The 27871-nt window shown below is 39.3% G+C and overlaps 1 protein-coding gene across 1 annotated transcript in view; it reads left to right on the top strand.

Annotated features, from left to right (window-relative positions):
• Nucleotides 1-582: 582 nt before the first annotated feature.
• Nucleotides 583-27871, top strand: part of LOC113556650 — a 51370-nt gene continuing 24081 nt past the window's right edge. The window contains exons 1-3 of the mRNA XM_026961734.1: nt 583-1481; nt 12236-12736; nt 26646-26694. Coding sequence (XP_026817535.1) covers nt 1212-1481; nt 12236-12736; nt 26646-26694 — 820 coding nt within the window. The 5' untranslated portion in view covers nt 583-1211. The remainder of the gene's footprint in view (nt 1482-12235; nt 12737-26645; nt 26695-27871) is intronic.

The raw sequence follows: 27871 nt of genomic DNA on the forward strand, positions 1-27871 counted from the left end.
GCGTCATCGTTATATTATCCCCATGATGTACATTCGCAATTTAATGAATTAAAACGTATCCGTATAGACTATATTATTATACGTCATGTACGATATCGGTATACGGACGGCTAAATAGATCGGTACGTTATTACACGGCAAACTAAATCTTTCCCCGCCGCCGCTTCGAGACATTATTCGTCGTCGTCGTCGTCGTGATCTAGCGGGCGGCCTCGGGCATTGCCTCGCCGCCGCAACCGATGACGACGACCACCGCGACGCGCGCCCGCGAGCCGGTGACCGGCATCGTCGCCGCGAGGCTACCCTCCGCACCGCCACCGAACCGCGCACCGTGGTCTCGTTATACTCCCACCACCGCCGGCAACATCACCACCACCAACGGCCACCACTACCGCCGCAGCCACCGCCGCCGTCACCACCACCACTACTGCTTACTACCAGAAGCACTGCGCCGCTCCGGGCCACGATATACTCCCGCCGCTTTTTGCCCGTGGTCAGACGTTTGCCGCCGCCGCCGCTGTGCCTCTAGCAAGAGCCGTCCTGCCCGGCAGTGTATCACCACTTTTCACTAGTAGTAGGCGGTAGTCGTATAGTGCATAGTTGTCACAATCGTCGTCGTCGTCGTGTGTCGCGCGTACATGTTTATTCGATCGCGCGTGTGTCACAGACTTCGCGTACCGACGCGGGTTTTATTTTCGCGAGTTGTTAATTTTTTTTTTTTTTTTTGCTTCTAACCCGAACACGCCGTCAAGTATATCGTAATATATTGATTTTAATCTTTATTAATCGTTTTTATCGAATCGAGTGAAACAATAATTTTTCACTTCGCCGTCCCTGCGGACGACGTACAGCTTGTCCACATCGGTGTACTCTTGAAGTTTTCTCTTGGTGTCCGATTTCCCGTGCGCCGCGAAATCGCGAAACGCGTATAGTGTGCCGAGCGAAACGTACGACTTCGGACAAATACGCGTTAAAAAGTCACAAAACGTTCCGGCGGTATATTAATTATTAACGTCATTCCGCCGCCGGCCGCCGCTGCCGCCGCCGCATGTGGAGGTTACACATGCGGCGGAATCGGCGGCCGCCGCAGAGGAGCCCACCGGCGGGACGGCGATCTCTTCGTTGCCGTTGACGCGCTCACCGATTATCCCGCGCTGCACCGCCGTCGGGCACCACTGGCGCCAGACGCAGACGCCGCCGCTACCGCCGAGATGACCATCGCCACTGCCACCACGATAACCGCTGCCAGCAGCAGCAAATGGGTATGGCGGCCAAGATGGACCGAGTTGACGACGACTTCGTGGTGTCGTCCGACGTTCTGCCATCGGGAGGTCCGCGACGACCGCGAGCCCGTCGACCAACTACCCGCCGGCCGACCGAGGCCGGTTCGCCGACGTGCAAAGCAACAGTCGTCGTTCGCGCCGTCCAAGTTCGCGCTTGCGATTGTCACTATGCTGATGATGTTGACCACCGTGGTCGAGGTAACGTATAGTCGTTTTCTAGAAATATTTTCTCGTCGCACTCATATTGTACCGATATCACTACGGTCCGCGGAGTTGTCGTCGTAATGGTAATTATACGCGAACTGCGATAAGCCAAATTTCAATTCAAATATAAAAAGTTTATTATTAATAATAATAATAATAATAATAAATATTTAAGCGCTCCCGCGAAATAAAATTCCACTCGGTAGCACAACCTTAAAATTCGATGGGCAAATTATTAGTATATGTTTCTGTTATTTTTTTTTTTTTAAACCTCAAGTATCTCTTTTACTGTAGTATATTAGGTACATCATAATTAAAACTTTTTTCTCCAGAAATATTTTATAAGCTATACGATAATAATATGTCATATATGGTTAAATTATACATTTTTTACTACAACAATAATACAGTCAACAAAATCCCAGGGAGCAATGGTACCCTTTGCCCTCTGCCACGTGAGCCCTTGCAATTTTTCCATTTCAAGTCCGTTTCCGAATTTTACCCCGTCAATTTTACGCATCTGTAATTTATTTCTAAACAATATTATTGTCATTTTCCCGACACATGTCGTGTCGTGGTGAATCCGTATGGAGACACTAATAATATTGTACAGTATACATAGTATGTACTAACCGTATATATATATATATATAATTTACGGAGAAAAGTACACGGCAATTTAACAATAACGGTTGTACATTATTTTACTATCGCAGATGTATATGCATTTACGACGACGTCCGTCGGATACGAACTTTACTCGTGACAACTATTTTTCGACATATTTATTTCCATTTTTTATTATTATTGCTACGGTAATCTCGCGTGTATGTAATACCTATGCGACGTTTGTGACGTGTTTGACGCCGTGTAAATGACGTACGCGATATGTGCGCGGTTTATGTGGCACGCATTTACACGCGCGGTACCTATACCTATAATATATATATTTTATAAAAAAACTTATTTTTTTATAGTTCTCGTCGAATTGCAGACGCTATCCACGATTGCAATATATATCGTGTTTATGGGGGCGATGAGGTGGGGGGCACGGCAAGTATACGTATACACTGGTCGTTTGACGACGGGTTCCCACGACTGTCGCCAGCCGTGTGTATTTAAATTAAACTAAATTAATATTTGTCGTAAATATCAATTACTGCTATCTTTGTAGTTAGACATAATAATATAATATGTATATATTAGTATAATAGTGCGTACAAATAATAACAACAACAATAATAATATTGATAATCGGTAATAACTATATTTTATGTATATATGTATAAAATAATATTTACCACCTACATATAGGCTAAAATCACTATGTATGGCGATTTTGGATGTTAGAGAAATGACAAAGACATCATATTCGTATATTATTCTGTTTTCACTTGTTTTCCATATCTCCAATATGTTGCTTGATTTTTTTTTTATTCAAATTCGATTTATTATAATACATCAACGATGATTATTGGTGTTTATTGTATACACAATTAGGCGGCTCAGTGACAAAACGCGACGGCTATGTACAGATTATTTCTTTCGGTACTGTCAACATTGTAGTATAAATATACTACGCGTGTATACCCTGTCGTTATTTCATAGTATAGAAATTTGACGGGTGCGGTGGTTTGCAGTTGTCAGGGAGTGGCGGATAGATGTACATAATATGGAAACATGGGATAAACGGGCGGCGTGGAAGCCGAATAGTTCTTTTTAATATCATGGCTTATCTGTTTGTTTTAAAAATCAATGGTATAAGTAATCTGTGGTGTGTGACACCTGCATTACCGGAGCCGAATGAGTATAATAATATATGTGGCGGGTATTTTTTTGTTTGCGTGTGTGTATTAAATAATGTTGAACGCCGTTGGCTGTATGTAGATTATGATACTCGTACGTCAAATAATATTATTGTGCAGGCGTTATATTTTTCATTCATAATATAGGTATATAATAATAACTATTGCCGATTGTGAACATTTTTAAAAGTATATAGATAAGTATATTATTATAATATAAACATCGTCTTCCTACACAAAATATTATCTGCACGTGATAAATATTTGTTTTCATCACAGTTTTATTGACAGTCTATTCTGCACCACATTTACGCTACGCGTCGTTGGTACTGTCTGAAATTATTGCAAAACTACTGGATCGTAATTTTTATCTATAAATTTTAAAAATGTATATATACCATACATTTCATAATACATATATTATACATATAACATATATATTATCCATATATTATACGTATAAAAAATATACATGAATACATTTATTAAGTAATAATAAGGGGTTGAGTGGAAACTGTCAATGGATGTTTCAATAGGTATGCTTTTGAGGATGTATGTTTGGGTAGAATTAAACTTTTTTTTAGAGTTTGTTTGAATGACATATGACAACCTGTTTGGGTCACTAATAAACTAATAAGGCAAAGAATATAACCCGTTTGGAAAATTAGAAAACTTTTTTAAAATTAATTTGTTTTTATAAGTTACCTCTTACCCATGTCAATATCCACATTTTTTCTCACTCAAAAAAAGTCTATATGAGTTAACTGGTTTGATTATCAATAATCTTTACTTGAAAATTTTTAAATATTTTAATAGAACTTTAGGTACTATTTTTGGTAGTTGAAATAAAAAAATAAATGAATTATATTTTATTGATATAAATAATAAAATTCTAAATTCTAAATAGTAAAATTGAGTTATATTGGCCTATTAATTTATATATTTCTGTAATTTTTTCAAGTGTTTTTCAAATGTTTTTTTTATTTATTCTGAATGACTAACTTTTTTAATCACAATTTATATAATTTAAGAATTTTAATATTTTTAATTTCTTTTGATATTTAAAGGGTACGTAACCGTTATACTAAAATAATGAAAATCATTTATATGCAATAGGACCGAAGTACGGAATATACTCATTATTTTAATCGGGAATTTTTATCAAAATTATCAAACAATATTATTTAACAGTTATTAACTATGTTTTTTTATCACAAACAATATTTTTTGCAATCTGTTAATTTCAAAGTGCCTGAATATTATAATGACAAATATGTAAAAAGCTCATTCCTAATTTAAATAAATATTGATTTTTAATGTAGTTTTATCATTTTTATTAATTCAATATCGGGAGTAGGTACTGTATATTATTAAAATATTTACCAAGTGATTTTATTATTTAATTAAAATGCATTTTTAATCTCATTTTATGTTATCTGTCAGCTATATTGATACCACTTAAACTCGGGCCATAGGTAATCACGTTTAAGGATTTTACTGTTCATTGAAGCAGCGTACAATATATTTATACGATTAGTTAGGTTTATAATTTTATATTCATTTTCGTCAATTTTCTGATGAATAATAATCTGATTATTGAAATTAGAAAACAACTATATAGTTTAAATAAGAGTTCCGTAGACCGTAATAATATTATAGACTAGCATTTATATTTATACATTTTTTATATAATATTTAAAATGGAGATTGTATTCTTGTGTAACGAATAATTGTTGTTGTTAAATAAGCGTTTTTGTTTTAGTTAGCCAGTTAGGTATACTTTATACTTTACTTTTTCTCACGTATATAAAGAGATTAGTGATGTTTATTATTTTTTCTCGTTTTATTTGAAAGTTGAAGAAAAATTAAATAATTGTTAGGTAATACATTAAAGTAATAATCATGTACTTATATTTTAAGTACTTGCTTTTAATGTCTACTTCCATATGTTTTAGAATTTTAGTGTGCATTTTTTGATGGAAATATTAATGAGTACGATTAGATTTATTTATAAAAACAGTAAATAATATATTGTTTTTCGAGTCAGTGTAATAAATGCCGACTGATCAAATTTTAATTGTTCTATAAAATTAACATAAGCTAATCCACAGTATTTTTAAGACATATTCAGAATCACTGTAATTTGAAAAGTCTTTTAAATCTAGAAGCCCGTTGACGAAATACATTTAACTTATATAATAGTATATACTATACAGTAGTGGCGTAAATAAGTATTTAATGAAGCAATCGTTTTATGTAAAAATGAAGTTGGGTGGTTTAGAACGATCCCAGCTTTGTTACATGTACACTACAAACAATTTATGTACTTTTATGAATTGGAGTTGTGTGTAGGTTAGCCTTGCAAATCAACACTGCAACAATTTGTGGGTGGGTACTTAATACTTATGTTTTTTAAAAAAATTCAGGCCGCCACTGGTATTATAATTTTTCTATATAGGTAGGTACAATGTATTATATTATCACTCCTCGTCGGACATGCATGATGTTTGTTTGGTGTACCTTTTTGTTAAAATTTGTGTCGTGGAATCCATCAGAATTTTTTTTAAATATCGTCTGGAAGACTGTATAATATACCGTAGCATTAATCGTGTTGGCTGCGTCACTTAACATAGTCGATCCATTCGTAGGTATATTATTAATTTATACTTATTTAATTATGTCGCTGCCTCCGATGCCTGAGTTTTTTTTCTTGAAAAGTTTCGGTTATTATTACACACGCACAAGACGATAGCGGTTTGATACGCAAAACAGTGTACCTATATATCGCGTGAATTTCATCCCGAACAGCCGCTGTATATAATTACGCGCACTGCCTGTGCGTGTTGTTTTTGCGCGGAACAAATTCGTGTGTATAATAATAATTATTATTTCGGTCGATAAAACGTTTACAGACACACACACATTTGCATTTCACACACGTTTAACCGTACTTGCGTACCGGTTCAGTCGGGTGGCAGTATTTTCCCGCGATCGTTTAATAAATTTCTATACAACCGTCGACCACGTACCTTCTCTTGCTGTATAATAATAGGTACCCATAGCAGCATCATCATCGGCGACAGCGGTTCCCGCAAACTAGGTTTCTTTCTAGTCCTCGTTCGCTCGTTATAACAATGTAGAGTGAATAAATTTATATTTTATAACAAACAGCGTACCTACCTACCTATACGTGTGTACCCAATGGCTAAAGTGGTAGCGCACTCACCGATGGCGTAACTAGACGTTGATATATATACCTATATCCATGATGGATAAACATTTAGATGCGCCCTTCTCCCCCCCCCCCCCAATCACTATCGATCACCGCCGCGAAGTATAAAAAGTTATCCTGTTAGCGTATATGGATCATGGACATTAGAGTACTCTATTAGGACACTATTGTGTTCGCGGTAAAGATATGTGTACAGATACAGACGCATAAATTTATATGGATTAGTTACATTGCAGCGAGCTGCTGCGATGGATGTTATCTCTGCGTGTGCCGACCGTCGCGACACGATCGTCGTGAAAGATACACCAAAGAGATTTCTTAAATAACCCGTTCATATATATTTATGTATATATGTATATTATATATAAGTTTATTATAACATTATCCGCGTACATGATAATACTACCGCGAATATACTCAACGTAAAACCGAAACGTATAATTCGTATAGTATATTTCCCTATACGTATAAAATACCCGTATGTTACACGTGAATTATTGTTACAAGTGTTTCAACCAACAATAATATTATTGCAACGTATCGAATGGAGAGTTGTAAAAAATAAACAAAAAAAGTTAACAGCGGATCTTGCGGTTGGGCCCTATAGGTCTTCGGACCCCCGTAAAAGCGTCATGCCAGCACAAGTCGTGCACTCGTTCCACCCTAAATGTACTATTGTGTTACAGCACTGGTACAGCCGCGCGTTGTTTCGTTCGGACACGTGTAAATATAATATATCACGGCAGGGGAACGACGAAGACCCTCCTAGGCTGCAACAGTCGGCATACGATTTCGGCGCCCACTGTACTGATATACAACCACTACAATATAATATAAAATATTATACGGTATAATATAATATCGTTGACGACGACTGCTGTTTTTTACTCGTCTGTATCGCAATTTAATTTCAGCAAAAATTTAATTTTTGTAAAATTCGATCACGCGTTACGTTGGTACTTTAATATAATATATTGAGTACATATTATATGTACTGCGCGTTTGGAATAAAAATATAAACCGCGACGTTTGAAAACCGACGCGATAAAGTCGAAACACTCTTCACGAGCTCGCCGCGAGCTTTGCCGACGAACGGGGTCGCCTATAACAGGGTGGGATGACGCACGCCCGCCGTCCGCTGTCAACGGCCGCCGCCGCCACCGAAGCTGTTGCGGGGGGAGTGACTTTCGTTCGGTTGCGTCTCGCGCGGCCACCGCCGTAACTTTTCGCCAGGCCGCGTCCGCGGTATACGCGCATCGTCACGCCGCCCAAGCCCCGCCCAGACGCGGTGGTACCGTGGAAATGTTTGTGTACCGCTGCGGTGTAAGCCCGGCCCTCTTACCTCCGTCGCGCAGTCGCCGTGTGTATATACTGCAGCGCGCGTTTATATATCACATTATTATTATTATTATTATTATTATTACTATTATTATTATATATACACCTTCTATTATTCTATAAAAAAATGTATTCCATTTATTTTTCTGTTCTATTCTCACGTCGTCGACTCAGAAGCGGCGAGCGAGCGTGGGGTGGGGCGGGCGGCGTATTATATTCGTCTCGCCTATTACACACGTCATTGCATTTCGCCCGTATCCTTATACAACCCCACTCACGCGGCCCGACCATCGCTCCCGCCGTTCGGTTTGCCGCTTTTTACATTATACTTTGGACGGACACGCATAGTTATATTCTCCGATTTTCCACGGTCCACCGCCGTCCTCGAAAATCATTCGTAATACTCGCTACTGCACGCGCGTGCACTTACTAATAATGTATATGTATAATATGTATTATACGTACTGTGGAGTGTACCTGCAAGACGGCAACGGCGGTATATAGGTACATATTACATGTTATATATATATATATATATATATATAATATAATGATATCGCGAACGCGAATCATCGCTCCTATATGATATACGCCGCATTCCTACGACGACGTCCTCTCGCAAGCGCAACGAAATTCGGTTAAACGTCGTGTATATATAATAGGTACGACGACGACGTCGTTTTCTATATAATACATACAAAATATAATAACACGGTATAATAATATATTATATTGCATCGTTGTGATGTGCGCGCAAGTTTCCCGCCGAGTCGTGACGAATAATAATATACGAGTTGCGCGGGGGACGGCGCGATGGTTAGGAAGAAGAGGAGGTGTACGCAGCAGCAGCAGCAGCGGCAGCGGCGGAGAGATGGATTGTCGAGCGAGAGCTTGTGAATATACCTATACAAGCGCGAGCGCGCGCGCGCGTATACACGCGTTACGTGGGCGGCGGACGTGGTGGCACGCACGCCCGGACCGCGTGGCAGCCGCCGCAACGCCGCTGACCGGCCGGCACGCAACCCGTTGTCGTCGTCGTCGTCGTCGTGTAGGCCATGTCTTCGTGCGCCAACACCAGATACACCAAGCGCGCACACATATACATACACGACTTTATACACAAAACCCCGCACGACGACGTAAATTTTTTTTCCTTTACAAGACGCAAAACCGCGTCTTGTAATAATAATAATAACAACGCGATTAATACGCCGGTCTAGCGTGCGTGTTCGTAGGCTAGGATGATTGTTTGAACGACGGCGAAGTAGAGGTTCACGCGATCGTCGGCGGAAAATGTATTGTATACTTTATATAATCGCGCACACGCAGACGTTTTATATTACCCGCAGTTGATACCCAGTGCGTAATGTGCATAGATTTATTAAATGTATTACTATTATTGCATTACCCGTGTTTTATATACAAATATTTTAACTACAAAAAACGGGATGACGTGTTACGGCGGCAAATATTTTTCCCTTTTCGAAAACGCCATCGCCGTTGTCGTCACGCCGCGCAAATGTCGTACAGCAGTTAAATGGATCGCGTGTGATGTCCCGCATAAAGATAGACACGCGCGGTCCAAGTAGGTACATTCGTATGATGAGAGATCTGATCGTGCGGGTTGACCGATATTTTTTTCGTTGCCACCCTACCCCTTTCTTCGTCACAAGTGTGAGAATTTACGTATAACAAATGGCCAGTCCATCGCACACACTATACATATTATATGCATGACGTTGATGATGATGACGATGTCGGTCCGTTTAGCGTGCGTCGGCGATCGACAACGACGAGACAAATCACTCGATCATTTATCATTTTAATTTTCATTATTATCGCGTGTGAGTGTATGTGTAATTGTGTGTGCGTGTGCTCGTCCATCGCGTCGTCACGTATAACAATCGTTTTCGTGCTCCCCGGTCTGCGTCCTGCCACCGATGACCCGAAATAAAGTATCTGACAATGGACAAGCACTCAGTTATTGTGTTCGCGCGCGCGCTTCATCGCTTATAATGTATATAGAAGAGCCTGCAGGTAGTGTCGAACGACCATCTATGCGATAATTAGTTATATTATATTGTAACGGTGTTGTATTGAGTTCGTTTTATGCACAGTTTAAATAAGTAACTACCTGTATAATATATGTAGTAGCTGGGACTAGATACCGAGGAATGTACCTATAGTGTTACTTACTCGTCCACCACTTAGAATAATTCCCGGATAAATAAACATCATGAAAGGACCCAAGTATAAGACCACTATACTGACTATTATAGTATTAGAAGTATTGTGATAATAAGTTATTGTTGTATCGTTTAAATAGTAATCTATTGATCAATATTATAATAGCTTCGAAGACGGTATTCCTATTGGGAAATTAATGTGTTTTTGATCACCTACATCCTACTGATCAATTTACCAATTGTTTACTAAGAAAATTTACATGGTTTTTTTTTGTATAAAAGGGACAGGAAATCTGTTTTATATCTACAGAATTTAAATGGGTACCTATAGTATAAATACGATAATAGCATAATAGTAGAGACGGATGTCTAAAGGCCGGAAAAGTATTATAGTCGCTTTAAATAAACTTATTTCCAACTATACACAAAGGGACTTAATAAAGGTAAAGTACTGTATGTGATATTGTTAATGTATTTAATTGTATATGAAGTCGTTTTGTGGGCAATTAAAATGGTACACTTATATTAACATTTCGCAAAGACGGATATACGAATTCTATTGAAAGTGTATAATATAATATTGATCGCAAACATATATTCTCAAACGACTTATACTCCAGACATTTCACCATTTAACGCGATATTTTGTATTAAATTAGGTATTAGTCATCACAGAGTTTAAACTGTTGTAGAGTTAAATATTTCTATTAGTACACATACAGTACGACCAGTACGTATATAGTTAAATCTAGTTATGTATCTAAATTGTAGTAAATAACTGGCGTCATCTCTAAATTTTGATTATTTTTAAATCAGTAAGTTAATTCCTTAACCCCCTACATATTAACGATTAACCCGTGTGAATGTGTAAGAAGTAAACATAATAAAAACACAAAATATAAAATCTTAATTAACAATTTACCTAACTGCCGTCTGCTATAAAAAGGTAATACTGCACCACCTACTTCGTCATTAGCGTAACAATATGAAGTTTCATGAGAAACTATTTCGGCGCCGCCGCCGCCGTCATACAGAGCATTATTAATCACTGCTTCGTGTTGTATTGCTCACACGTACATGAGACTATATGCGCGGTGGCGAAACGCCGATTATTCGAATAATCGGAGTCGCCGCCCTGACGGGCTAACGGATTTAATGCCCGCGGGTATAGCGGCAGAAACGATATAATTATATCACCCCCACCTGTTAGTGGCCGTTACCATCATCGAGACGAGATGAGATTTTAAAGTCCGAAGCAAGGTGCAGGTTAATTATGTGCGTGCACCATATTGCGTATAACAATATAACATGTTCTAAAACGCTCGCAATTCTAAATGTTTAGATATCTCTGTTTTTCGATCTGTATACAAACGCTTTTCATTGAGCAAATTCGTTCACTATGCAACTACGTTGTCTGTCGTGTGTCTTTTGTTGATTGGCCGTTGCACTCATATTACAATTTACTAACCATTATCTACTGTGAAATATACAGTGCTAGCAGAGCTGATCAGCTTTTGGATACGATACGATACGATACGATACGATAACATCTATAACCTAACCTGGTTTTACTCATAATACATTTTCGCTATAATATTTCATTCGTATTACGCTTTTTGTTTTCATTATAATTTTGTACTATTCGACCGTATTTATTTATATAACACATAAAATACATAAATTATAAACTTATATTATATTTTCGTTGTTTTCGTGCATGCCATATAGAATTTTGTAATATTTGTTAGAAAGTCGATCTCATACTCGCCTCCCACATGATACAATTGTCATCAAAGTGATACGATCGGCTGAATAATGAATATTATACATAACTGGCCACTCTGATACGACTTTTATTGTTATACGGGTGTAGAACGTAGAACGGATTAAAAATATGACGTTTGATGGTCATAACACTGATAACAATATATATTGTTATAGTCGTATAAACGTGGTATTTTTTTTTCTACATCATTACCACCTATACTTTTAGGGGCCTATGACGGCTGATAGAGCGAACTGATTGGTGAGTTCGTTGTCGGTGTATGTCCCCATGTGATCCTCTATGTGTATAGTTATTGTTGTTGTTATATAACGTATATTGTATTCACGTATCATACTAATATATTTTTACATATTATCATATGGTAAATGATCGATTTTTCTTAACGTTTTGCACGCATACAGGACGTCCGGGCATTGGGATTCTTCGAGCTGCAAATATTGGAGATCGAAAATTACCGTGGCCAATTGGCCACGGGCGAGTGTTGTGGCAGCGATTCCTCGTCGTCCGCCCAACAGCAGTCGTCTTCAGCACAGCGCAACACACTGCAATGTACCGGCGCACCGCAATGCAACACACTATTTCAGGTGTGCTTGCGCGAATACCAGAGCCGACAACAGCAACAGCCGTCGGGTGGATCGTCCTCGTCCTCGTTAGCCGGCAGCAGAGTGGTGATCGGTGACGACGATTCTTCGGTCATGGGTTCCAATCACCACCAAACCCCCAACTCTCATCTGCACCACTGCTCCTTTGGCAACGTCACCAGTCCCGTCCTCGGCGGAAATTCGTTTACGTTGGGCGGTGACGCCGCAGCGGCATCGTCGGATACCAATTCGCCCGCGGACTTCAACAATCGAGGTGCAGCCGGCGGCAACCTGGCATTACAGTTTACGTTCAGTTGGACGGTTAGTATTATTTTTTTTTTATCATATTATTATTATTATTATTAATATTTTCCGGGCTCGTAAGCTCGTGTGTGCTTTTCCGTGATAATCTTGCCAAGCCCTTTTAATGAGAGGTGATAGTGTTTCCAAAGTATACTGCACTGTTGAATTTATGAAATTTTATTGTGCATATTTTTACATTATATATCGAACTGTTATTTTTTAGTTTTAGGACTTTTAATAAATTTATTAGATTTGAAAAAAAGTGAAAAAGTACATGCTAAGAATTTAAAGTGCTTCTTTCGTATTTCAATTAGTTCATTAATTCATCAGCTCATTGATATATAAATACTGTGTGTAGATTATCTTTTTATTAAAGAACATCCATTGTTTCATAAGCTTTTCACTTTTTTGAAAATATTTTTTTTACATATATTTTTTTTATAATCTTTTATGATGTTATAAAACAAGATTTTTGTAATAAAAAATATTCAATACTAATTTTATTACCCTAGCTATCAACTTATTAATTACTTAATTTTGTCTGAATTTAATTATCCAAAATAATATTTTGATTTAGAATATGAAATTAAAAAGTATTACCTATATTTTTTTTAAATGATAATAGCTTTTGAAATACCCAGTATTCTTCGATAATAAAAATCACTTTGTAGTTTATACACTTTGGTAACGCTAGTACAGTTAAATCAGAATATTATTTCGATACTATATTTTTATATTAGCATGCTATAATAATGTATTGGTACACTTATCAAAGATGTGGATCCGTTTAATGTGGTCGTAATGATACGTTGTGTATCTATTAACCATACCGGCATATAATATACATTTTTTTTGAAGCTCGCGAATAGAAACGCATTAATATTAATTGGTTTTTATACGTACTATACGTAGGTACTAAACTATTCACTAAATATACAGACAGCCGGCGTTTCCGGTAAATACTCGAGTTTTGTAGGCGGAGAAATCGATATCCTATACCTCACAACTATAAAGGTTTTATTCTTGTAACATATTATATAGGTATATTGTTGTATAGTGCGGCATCGGTGGTATTATTTCTATACATGTCGCGAAGTCACTTCTTAACGAGCGGATTAAAGCCTTTTCAGTTTTCATGGATATGGTACACAGTAGAAGTACGTAAATTCGCACGTATTGTACACACTATGATAATACAGAAATGTTATTACAATGTATTTCCTGTGCGCACTGGCCACCCCGTATGTTTAATCATCGACTTATTGTACACAGGAGATAATATTATTATGTGCCCCATTTAAGTCCCGAGACTGTAATGTTATAATATACTGCAATAATGGCCGATTGTAAAACTTCTATTTGGCACTACGCCAACAATATAATATATAGCCAGGCGGCAGGCACCCTGCGCATTATATCGGACATTCGGGATCTAATGGACATAACTGTCGACTTGTTGTACAATAATACTGCAGCAGTGTAGTCCGTCGCGTGCAGGCGGCCGCGGTACTCGGTATTATTATAATACGCGGAGACATATATTATACGAGCATATATAACGTCGTATGGTATTATTGTGTGCGGATAATAATATTATAATAATATATATCACGGAACCACTACCGAACTACCGATGCCTATATAAAATACATAATATTATAATATTATTATATGTTCGCAACTCGCTTCCGGGCATCGTAATAATATTATACAATAATAATATATACCTACATCGTTCCCGATAATTTTCATATTATTATTATATTATAGCGTGTGCGGTGTTATTAAATTATAATAATAATAATATCGTCGTATTGATATTATAAGCGCGTTATATATTATTTATATGTTATTTTTCACTGTATAGACGCGCCAGCAATAACGACGGCAAAACGTTTTTTTTTTAGTTTTTTTTATTATTTTATATTCGGCCGTGGCGCATATTATGCTCCACACTCACACAAACGATATTATTACCACTACTAAAACTAAACTGCTGCTGTTGCGGCGGCGGCGTTCGCGCCGATCTATTATGATGACCGCGCGGCCGCCACCGTTGCGGTGCTGGTCCTTCGAACGGATCGTCCGAGCTTGTGCACGCACCGCACACGCACACGCGCACGCAAGTACACGCGCAAGTAAAACGGCAGAGTCGGCGGCGGCGGCGGCGGCGGGATCGACAAGACCACCGTCCACAAAACTCGTTTAATTCCCGGAACGCATTTAAATATATATAATAAACTTATCTATGTATGTATGTGTGTATGAATGTATGTATGTATGTATGTATGTATGTATGTATGTACGTTATATACCCGACGTTCCCCTCGCTGCACCCCGCGCGCGCGCACTGCCACCCGACGACCCATCGCCGAGCCGCCGCGCCGTCCATCTCGTCGACGTTCATATATATCTAACCGGCGTACCGTTTCTCGTTTTTTAACCCCTCGCCCGCCCCCCCCGCCGCACTACCACGTATATTATAAATACCTATATATTACGTATATAATATCATATTATCGTACCTATACGGAATAATATATTTTCGTTCGTCCGTGCACACGGGCGGGTTTTCAAGAAAACGAATTATAATTATTCATCGTCGTTTACGCGTATATAATACGTATATAATATTATAATATACGTCTTCTTCGCCGCGCGTTTAACTCGGTCATCGCCGCCGCCGCGAATCGTCAGCCGCACGTTATAATAATATATTATATTGTAATAGGTGTATTATTATGTATAGTAATATTATATGTGCCGAGCTGCACAGGCTAGTAGTATGACGGTAAACGGACGGGGTCCGACCCGGTCAGAAATCGAATTCACACCGTTTACGAACGTTTCGTCCCCGGCAAACGCGGAGTCGGAGATAGGACGTTAATGTTTGGTGTTCGACGATTATTATTATATAGCCATAGCGCGTTTGGTCCGTTTGGTTTTGACACAGTGTTATACCGCCTAACTTCGGAATTTAATGTAATCTGTGATCGAATCATCTAGCTCACATGCATGTTTACACTTGATCACCTCAAATCTTTATTTAATTAGGTAATATTTTATTTGAAAAAAAATCTAACTCAACTGAGAAATAATAAAGTAATATTGAATTAATTTGTAAGCTTTAAATTATTTTATTACTCGAGAACTAAATATAAGTAAATAAAAATAACGATTTAAAAAACCCGTTGACGAAATTCCTATTATATATTATAATAAACATACGCCGAAGACCAAATATCCTGTCTTAATCTTTACAAAGGACGAAATGTTCTTGATTTGATTCATTTGATGGAAACGAAAGTCCTATAAATTCGGCGTAAATATAAATTCCTAATAATATATACATGGATGATTTTGGAGGGTTTAACTTTTCTTAGCCCTTAACAACTACAGAGGTTTATTCAATTTAGTCTTCGGTATTGAGTTATAATATTATTTTATTAAATCTAATTTTGAACAATATCATTTTACTCTTATACAAGCCAATATTGTGGTTTTGTAATATGCATTTTTGGAGGATACTTATTAAACAGCAGCGTAAAATAGTACATAATCTCGTACACGCATTACATTATCGACAACAGCCGTCACCGTTATACACGAAAGCGTCGTTTACCCGATCGTGGTTTTTACCTTTTACTCTACTGCCACCGTCGCGTGCGTTTTCTGCGTTTTTAATTAAAAAAAAAATCGAGCACGACCGTCGATGTCGCGTGTGTGCACTGTGCAGTCGCTAAGTTTTCGCGACCTATGTCGTAGTTTTTTTCCTCTGTCTCATATAGCATATATATATAGGTAGGTAAAGTACTTTTGTTGTGGCCGTTAATTGTATAGATCTTTTTCTACGTACAACGTTTGTCGTGTCGTTGTCATTGTCGTCGTCGTACACAACGCGTGGCGAGTAGTGAGTACATAGTAGTAATATATTATTTTTTCCTATCGAAATTTTCACTTCCGGCACCGTCGGGGGCCACCGGCGCGCACCGTACTTTATACCATGCACGGCTCGTGCGGTATACAAGTATATGTATAAGTACATCGTTTGCGCAGAGGGGTATCAGAGTTTTCGTGTCTAAAACGCGCCCCGATAACTCGTAGATCCGCGAGTGACTGAGAGAAAAAGCCGGGGTCACGATCTTTGTATTTATTATATTATTATATTATATACTTATACGTCCATTTATAAAGCTGCCACCGCCGCGCGTAATCCCCTCGCCACGACCGGACGCTCATTTATTGACCAACGACGATCGATACATCTCGATCGATACGATAACGACCATGACGACGACGACCACGATGACGATTATAACAATAAATTGTAATAAATAATAACAATAATAATAATAGCCCGTCGTGTACCGTACATAATACCTAGTATATAAATATAAAATACATAATATTGTGTACAATTTATTTTATTATAGTGAAATAATATCGTGGACCGTAGTCGACCGACTGCGGCGAATTGTTTTAACCGGCGGCGGACGGTTTGACACATAAACACACGTGGCGCGCATGAAGAACTTTCCGAGAACCGTCAATATATTATAATAATATAATATATTACGACTACGATATTTTCGTGTCAATGATATTATACGTATTATACGTGTGTCTGTGTGTGTTGAGCTGCTGCAAGTTAGGTATACCCCGCTGCTGTTCCGCTGCCGATGTGACTGCGCTCGCTCGCGCGTGATTTGAATATTCAAATGTCCTATAATAGTATATAATACTATTGGAATTTATACATATCGAATACATAATAATAATATTATAATATATAATATCATAGTACCCATTCGAATTTGTATAAATAACGCTCGTATGTGTACGCGTGTACGTGTACGTGTATGTGTGTGTGTGTGTGTGTGTGTGTGTGTGTGTGTGTGTGTATACAACCACGACGTACCTAATAACAAACGCAGCATTTCTAAAAAATGTATATATTTATTTCGGTTTTTTATTTTATTTTCAATGACCGCCTGTACACACCTGTCGCCGCCACTACAATGCCGGCGACGACGACTATACGACGACAACGATTTATCGTACGATTCGATTCGATTTCGGTATTTCTCGTCTCGTTTTTTTTTATTTTTTAATAATACTCGTCGTCTTGGTCGCCGCCGAGGTATTTCTTCCGATTATATTTTTCGTTAATTGGCTCGGGTCTCATGCCGCGCGCGTTAGTCGTCGGCGGCGGCGAAACGAGCTGGCAGACCGGTTGCCGCCGTCGTCCTCTCTTCCGTTCGCGGTCTCTCTCCTTGTCGCTCTTACCGTTTCTCGTTCACTCTCTCAATCACTCTCTCTCTCTCTCTCTCTCTCTCTCTCTCTCTCTCTCTCTCTCCCTCGTACGTACACTATCTGACCGCCGCGGTCTAGCCGTTTTTAATTTATATACACATACGCTGGTGCAGGCGGCGACGATATACGGCGGGGTAATACCACCGTGGTCGCAGTCGTACGGCAGCAGCAGCAGCAGCAGTCGATTAAAAGCCCACCCTTAATTAAAAAAAACGAAAAACACGATCCCGCTGAAACGTCTCCTCGACCTATAGGAGGCCTGTCACGTGTGTCCGGTGCACGCCGGTCACCGATCGCGGTGCGGGTGGTGGGGCGTGCAGGAGAGAGTCACCTGCGACGACGACCGTATAAATAATATAATGAATACAGATAGAGGTAGAGTAATAATAATAAAATTATCCAATTTTTGTCGTTTATACGGCGGTGAAGGTTGTCGGGTCAATACGACCGCCGCCGCAGCCGCCCCGAATTAAAAACATTAAGTTTTAATGACCTGGAACGCGTATATAGTCGCGTTTACGCGTCATTGTCTGGTTGTTGTTTTTACTGGCGGCAGTGGCCGTGATGATGATGGATACAAATATTTTTGTCGCCGCCGCCGCCGACGTCCACGCATGCCGCACTGCCGCCGTTAATTGGGTTTTTTCTCGCGCGCGCGTGCGCTAGGCGGCTGCGGGCAGCGCAACAGCAACGGCAACGCATGAGAGACGAGACGACACCGCCGCGCTGCATACCTGTTCCGCCGTTGGTGATGCGGTGTTGTGCAGGTTATAATAATAATGTGGCGGGCAGTCGGAATTCCGCCGGTGGTGGTGGTGGTGCGCGGTAAAAAACCACTGCAGTATTTTCCGATTAATTAGTGAATACCGCAACGACGGTAGTACGACGACCAACTCTCGTCGGCTTTTCGCCGCGCGTCTAACGGCCAACGCCGCTTTTTAAGCGTGTGCTGTCGGTCAGTGTTTAACCCCCTCACACGGTCGTATAGTGTAGTAGTCATTATAAAAAGGTATATTATTGTATATACCTGTATGTAACCTACTCGTTATTTTCATTATAATTTCCGTTTGTAGCAGTTCCATATAAAAACATATATATATCTTCAGTATAGGTACATATATATATATATATAATAAACCTATATATTATATATAATAAATAATAATATATGATGTGTAACAACGTATAGATCTATAGCGCACACTGCAAAGGGTTAGTGGTTTTCCACTACGCGTGTGTGATGTAAAGTGCGTCGTACACCACCGCAGTGTATTAAAATACATGCGTATTATAACACACAGCGCGTGCCACTCCACCGCCCTTGCATCGGTGACCGCAGATTTTTTTTTTGCACGCGACATGTGCGACGGCTGCGTCGGCCGCGGGAAAGGGGGTCAGAAGGGCATATATGTATATATATAATAATACGTTGGTTAATGACGCGAGCGACCCCGCGGGATTATCGTTCGACTATATATTGTTTTGTAGATTTTTTCTTTTTACGACTCCCCCGCGGCAGTATATATATGTATACAGACATATAATATACATTATAATATATACAGTTATAATGCGCGTACACGATGATGACCGGCGCACTTGACTATCGACGCGCCGCACTTTGCGCAGCAGTTTTTTTCGACTATTGTCGTCCCTCGCTCAGGGATGGCACCGCGCGTATAGTCGACGACGTCGTACACGTTGCATTATATTATATTATATTATATATGTTATATAATATATATGAATGGCGCGCGAAACAATACAGCGATAATTTCGTCGATCTCGTCCCTCGGTCATCTGTCGGTTGGATTTTTTTCCACTGTTAATCCATACCGCCAACAGCTGCTGCTGTATCACACTAACCGCAAACAACACTATATATTATATTATTCTACACATATTATAATAATATATAATAATAATAACACTGCACGACGTGTACGAACGCGCACGTGTGACGACTGTCCCGCCGCCTCAATAATTATCATTGTTTTTTTTTTCACCACCGCTGAACACATTTTGTCATACGTTCTATATAATAATATCAAGATATTATACATAATAATAATAATATATTATAATAAATTACAACATGCGTCATATTATCTTCATGCATATTTATATACACATATATACATATATTACATATTAATATAAACGTTGCGCGGGTGCTAACGTGTGTGCAGTGTGTGTTGTCACATAATATAATGTCCAATGACATAATGAGAGCGCGCGCGCGAGGTCGATACTTTTGTCTATAGGTTTTTTTAACCGTTCGTAAAAAAACGAAACAAAAAAAAAACAAAATCGTTTTTTCTTTTAATTTTTTACGTCGTCGTCGTTTCGGCTGCGGCCCCTTGCCGAGAGTGACGTATGCCGCGTGCAGCATCCGTGTGTCGCGATGCCTCCGCTGACGCACCGCTCCCGCGCGTCCGCCCGTTCGGCGTTTTGCCGCCGCCGCCGCCGACGCAGTTCGCGTCAACAAAAGCCCGACACGCTGCAGATGAGACGGTGGCGTCTCCGCGGGCTCCGGATTCGTCGTCGTCGCACGGACGGCGGCGCCACCGTGTCGTCGTCCGGCGGCACGTACGCCGCTGTCGCCACTTAACCATATTACGACGACTGTCGAGCTATATGAGACCTGAACGGCTATTATAAGTAAAGCGTATACATTACCACGAGTATTAGAAACAACATTTGACCCCGCGGCGGTCGATTGAATCGTCGTCGACAGAATAAATATACGGTGCGGGATAATATACAACAATATACGGACGGCGGCGGCGGATTTTTTTCCGCTCATTTTTTTTTACCGCGGCGGGGTTGGGTGAGGTGACCGCGTTTCTTTTATTCATAGGCCGTACGACGACCACGACGGCCGACAGACACTCGTCGTCGTCGTCGTCGTCGTCATCGTCGTCGTCTTAGTGGTGACGGCGATGGTGATGGTGGCGTGGTGGTAGTGGTGGTGGCGCCACCACCGCACGCCGGACCCGCCGCCACCGCCACCGCTGCACTTTTTTTCTCGGTACGCTACGTGCGCGCACGCACGCGGTACCGACTGCGGCCGCCGTTACGTACTCGGACGTGGCCGTCGCGCGTATTGTACCGTCGTCGTACACAATATATTCCCGGTAACGAATATACGCGCGCGCGCGCGCGCGCTCGCGTAATAAATCAATCAAAACCGGGACGGCGGCGGCAGCGTGATTGCTGGATAACCCCTCCGGCGGTGGTACTGCACCGCGATCTCCTCCTACGCACACGTTAGCGTCGTTGTCGTAGTCGTTGTCTTTCTGCCGTCGTTCCGTGGCAGCTATTATTATTCTTATTCTTCTTGTTATTATATTATATTCCATTGCCGTAATTACCGTTCCACCGCGTTAGCTGAGTAACGCGAGCGCGCGCGAGCACTATATACCACTAAAACCGTATATATACTATTACGTTTTATGTACTTGAAACAGTGTTGTTGAATTCTGCGATCGATTTATAGTATATGTACGCATAGGTACGTCAGTATATGATATTTCATTTTATCATAGTCGTCGATACGAAACTTGGCCGCCGAAGACGTGCCGGACGCGTTACTTCGGACGTTATCAACAACGAGATCGTGTATATGTATACCATCGTATTATTGTTATTAGGTATAATATACAATAATTGGTATACCCGGTTTGCGGGCATCAAAGATTTCGATGACACTCCGTCGTCTTAGAGACCACTCATCACACCATGCGGTGGAGTATATATATATTATAAACGGCATCATTTACTTATTTTCATCGTCGACATCAGACGCGTCGTGTATACTTTTGATTACAGATATGGGCGTTATAGTTAACGTAGAATACACGCCGTCAATATTAAACCATCAATCGTCAATCATTAACCAGTGTGAAATTTTAATATACGATTATTTATAAACAATGTAAATAACAACAAAAGTACGTACGATACAATTAAAAATCAAAAAAAAAATCGACACTAGTATAGAATTGCGATTAGATATAATATGCACGTCTGGATTAACAAAACCAAACTACACATACTAAAAACAAAACATATTTATCGAAGTTTATATACCTACGTCCAATGAATTATAAATATGTTTTTAAATTCTTATATACGCTTGAGAGTTGTGACTGATCTAGTGTGATAGTTAATTGATATTCGACAGTACTGCAGAGGGAAACTTGTTTAAAGGAAATAAAACACCTGTATTGTAGACCAGTTAAATAATTAAAGTATAATGTTAATATAAAAGATCAATATTTGAAATAAAACGATTAAATGATTTTATACGTCGTATACATTTGGAATTTATAATTGAAAAGTATAATTGCCCTATTTTGAATCACGTAAGTGTATAATTGACATCACATTTTCATATGATGCTCAATAACATATTATCATTAACCACAATACAGTTAATTTGTACAACTAAATTAGCTCAATAATATAATTTGTTTTTATTTTCAATTATTCTAAACTGTTTATAGGACCATCTGCGTGGAATAAAATTTAAAAGTGTTTAATCTCACGGGGTTGATCGCTTGTATAAAATATATTAATTAAGTAAACGGCAGGTGGTTACCCGGTGGAACACTGTGAGGAGGAAGTTAAATTAATTAGTCTGGTTTCAAAGTTATATGGTATTTTATGATTTCAGAAAAAAATATTATAATCGAAATGAAAAAAAAAACATAAATTGGGCTATAGATTAATATTAAAATATTATTAATTACGTTATTATGCTACTTTGCCTAGTAGTATAGTTGTATTATAGTAGATGATTATTTTATTGTGAATTAGATATTTTTATTTTAAGAACAAATATTATCCAAAATCAAAATAATTTGTTAATAAATATAATCTTAAACATTAAAAACAGTTATATATATAAATTTGTCTGTATAATAATGAATATCGATGACGGCGAAGAAATAAACGACCACAGATAATAACAAGTATTCATAATATTGTAATAGAATGATGATCAACCGTGGCGTATAATATATAATATAACATATATATTACAATATGTATTTAATATAATGTATACCTATTCAAAATATCATAATATAGCTTTTATTTGGTAGTTTTCGCTGTGTAACGAGGAGTTTAATTGTCTTGATAATTATTGTATCTTTATGAACGTACGTGATGGCAGCTCAAAACAAATATTATCCAAATCGTTTCATAAAATTCTGGTACAAGACCGACGAAAACATTCGACATTCGCACAAAATATAACAATGATCATTTTATACTATAGTAACAATAATTTATAGACATATTGTAGACTCGTGCGGCATTTATACAATTTAGGATGTCCATTTATTATATAGTATTTAGGGTGATCATACGCATCGTTTGAAGTAGCATTGTCTTTTTTAGAACATCATATAGTCTTGGCTTGACAAATTTTAAACGGAACGCTTTGTGTTCGGCTTCTAGAAGATACCGAGTCCCGTTTTGACCAAATATTTCCTCTATATTATTACAGGTATGCGCGTAAAAGACTTAAGTCTTTCAGATAGTATAGTCATTAGTCAATGATATTCAGTTATTTCGTATTCAATAAAATCCTTCGAACAAGAATTGTTTATCTTATATATTTGTCGTCCATATATATGTATATATTATAGCGTCGAAAAAAGTTTTCGGACCCTTGTTTTCCGACCCTCCTGGGATCATTCATAATTATTAATTATGTATACATATATATATATAAGTATGTACGTGAGCCACCGTAGTCGACAAAAACTTGTTATATTCCAACACCCTATAGAGTTGATTAGTTGAATTATACATGTATAGAACTCACCCAGTCGCCATACGACAATTATTATACTTTGCCCTGCAAGGAGTAAAAACATAACCTGTTTGGTCATATAAAGAATGGAATCGTGGACGAAAAGCGAGCGGAAACTGAGTTTTTCATTGTGAATATCGAAAAATTGTTACCATATATTCTGCATTTATACTCGATGAAACTGAAAATCGTCATCATCCAATACTGCATCAGTGAAAAACACGTGAATTCGTGGGGTACAAGAGTCACAGACCGTAGTTGTGGACGTCTCAAGTGATAAGGGGGGGGGGTAACTTAACTTATGCATAATATGTACCGCGGTCGTCTGCGAATCGTATACAAACCGATAATTTCGGTTTCTTCACACGAACGCACGTGCGGTCGTCGCATGCGACGGATGATGACTTATTTCGGCAATACCGTCGTGCAAAGCGGAAGCGCCCGCTGCCGTGTTGAGCCGGATAGCCTTATGTATTTACAATCTCGTTAGTGAGTTCGCCAGCCGCCGCCGCCGTCGTCGGATCTCTTAATTTCCTCGTTGCGCGCGAACGGGCCGCTCCGCGGTGATTACTCGCGAGTCGTCGTTTATCATATCTTGGCGTCGTTAAACTGCCGCCGCCAGCTCAGACGATATAATAATAATAATAATGGATATTAGGTCCCACCGTGGCCGTGCGCGCGGTGTGCTCGTTCGCCGGACGGTCTGGCCGCGCGCTGCAGCACCCGCCGCGCGCGCACACAATATAATATAATACAGTCGTCTGCAACCGGGCAATTAGTCCGCGGCGTGTACCGCAGTCGTTAGCGTAGTATATGCGTGTACCGCGTAGAGCGGTGGCGTGACGTAGCGGAAAAACGCCGCCGTCGCGGCTTTATTATTATTATTATTATTATTATTATTATGATTGTTGCAGCACCGCTGCGGTGACCGGTCGGGCACGCACGCGTCCTACGCGCCGGTGACGCGGCGGAAAAACGGCGGCGGCGGACGAGTTATGGCTTATTTAGCCGAAACCGCCGAAGTATGTGATTGTGATGACGTGACGGTTTCTTTTCGGCCGGCGACGGTATATGTATGGGCTCGTAAACTGCAGCAGCGCGCCGTACGCCCGTAATCGGCATTTTTTGTCAACCAGTCCTTATACGTGCTCGGTGGAAAACTAAGGATGCGTACACTATGCCCATCATATTATATTTTACCTATGATATATTATTTTAGATGCAAATTTGCTATGGTATATGTTGTCGGTTGAAAGTCTTTCGCCTCATATAAACCGACTACGGCGTGTATACGCATTATAGAATATATACGAGTTTCAATCAATATAATTCTCCGGTCTTTTTCAACCGATGCCGATATAGAGATGTGTAGTATTATATAGTACGACAAATGTGACCTTTATAAACATAAATTCAATTGAAATAACAATTAATAATATACAGAAATGAAATAAGTTTGAAATTTAAAATTACCGGTTTCTATAAATAAAACTTCCAAGTTTAAAGTTACCGTATAATATTAGATCCACAAATCGTTATCACTACGATTATAATATGATGAATATATTTCTAAGATGCTGTACATAATCCGAAACATTACGTCTCCTCGCCACACTTTGCTGTAGAGTTGTGACTGCAACTTAGAACTATACATAGGAACTAGAAAAAGAAAAACGGTTACGATCTGCGTCATCTGCAGTCGCTGCATGATGCAAGTACCTATACATCGATCGTTGTTACTCGTAACGACGTTACGATGTATACACGTTCCGGAGTCGCGGTGGACCCTATATACCGCCCGCGGTATAACATGTACGCGGTGGTTACCGCGGTGCAGCAAATTGTGCGCGGACCGTTTATAATATTATATATAGGTAGAAATCGTGTCTGCCGTGACAGCGGTGCAGTGGTTCGCGTAGGAGTCGGTCGTCGTACTTTTTTTTTATGGCGTACACAATATTATAATAATATAATATACCTATATAGGTGTATGTGTGTATGTCGCAGTGTTGTTATAATATCTCGTGTGTTTATAGGTATATACCAGTACGCGCGTATATACTCCTCTGGTTGCGGTTTCTCTGGTCGCGCCGTCCGCGATGATGATTTATCGTCGGGCAAGCGCGCGCGCGCGCGCTCGCTCCACTCTGCGGCGACCATCGTCGTCTCGACGACGACAAATATCGTACATGGTTTCAGCGGCGGTCTACGGCGAGGGGGTGGGTGACGAGTGGGGGTGCAAATACATCGTACGCGAATGTACGTACGTGCAGCAGTGCACACTTGTATGTATATTGTATATTATTGTATATGCACACACACACACACAAACGGAGAAAGAATGTAAAAATGAGCGTACTCAGCGGACATTTCGTTCGTGCGCGTGCGCGTGTCCACTGCGTAAAACATAACTGCAGCAACAACGTCGCCGACGACGATAATAATAAAATATATAAAATACGTTATTTATCGCGGTTCTCGCTGCGCCGGGGTCGTATATCGGCGTCCGGTCATATCGAGCTCAGGAGATGATTTCGAAAATCTTCATATTATATAGGCGAGGCAATAATTGTAACGCCGTCCGCCGACGACCCTAACAATACGATGATCGTCGTTTGTTAATTGTAAACACATATTATAACCTCTGCGAGAGCATTATATAGTAATATACTATTGTCGTACCGAGAATGTTGTTATTATTATTATTATTATATTATAGTATAATATATGCGTATTTTATGTCGTCATATAATGGTGGTTTTATTGGAATTGTTTTTTTTTCTGTTTCAGAGATCGTTTACGTTGGTATTGCAAGCGATGGACTACAACAATTACACGGGTAAGCGGCCGTTATAATATTAATAATAAGCAATAACAATAATAATTAGAAACTACCACATTATTATATTATTATAGTCTATATTATTATTATATACTCGTACACACATACGGCAATAATAATAATCGTATTATACAGGTATATAATATATATCGAACGATCGCGGTATGTCGCGAGCGCGCGAGACATAAAACGATATAATGTCACATATAATAATAATAATATAAAATGTATAAATATATCGTTATTATTAATATATTATTATTGTCGTCGTCGTCGTCGTTGTCGTCATTGTATGTATATATATATATATATACATCTGGCTCGACGTGACCGGCTAATATAATATACACAGTACACACGATACGCCCACGCACAACGCGCAGCATATATACATATACGCACAATGCGAACGAGTTCGGTGTATTCGTCGTCCGACCCTCGTCAATACTACTCGCGCGCACATATAGCGTAATATCATATGGGATGAGGCGATCGAAGACGTATAATATACTATATATTATTATATTGTTATAGTTGTTGTTGTTGTTGTTGTTGTTGTTGTTGTTGTCGATGTTGTCCGGTTGTCGGATTATGTGTGTGTGTGTATATATCATATCCTATATTGTACGCATTATTGATATCGGGACTGCGGTGGGTAAGCGCATCACAACTACAACAATCGTCGTAGCAGTCGTTTCGTCGCGGTATGGTACTGCGGCGGCGTCACGTCCCATTCCGCTGGGGCCACATACGCGCTGTGCCGCGGCCGCGTATACAGCCCGACGACGGCGACGAGATGATATTGTCGTATAATATTACCATCATCATCAGGTACTCATGATACAACTACTACTACTACTTCTTCTACTACTCGTAGTACTTATACAATACAATATGATATTATTATCATTATTATACACCCTATATATATATATATTTATATTATATTACTATTATTACTTATAGCTATAATAGTAATAATAATATATATAATAAGACAGTGTTCGATACGATTCCAATTTCCAATTCCGTGTAGGAATGCGGCGGCGGCGGGACGGTTTTATTACTATTGTTGTTGTTGTCTTGTTATTATTACTATATTACACTACTGCAGTGCCTCGATCATCTATATAGGTACGACTATTGAAGATTTGTCGTAGTATATTCTTTTTGT

The sequence above is a fragment of the Rhopalosiphum maidis genome, chromosome 3, assembly GCF_003676215.2.
Source record: "Rhopalosiphum maidis isolate BTI-1 chromosome 3, ASM367621v3, whole genome shotgun sequence".
Lineage (NCBI taxonomy): Eukaryota > Metazoa > Arthropoda > Insecta > Hemiptera > Aphididae > Rhopalosiphum > Rhopalosiphum maidis.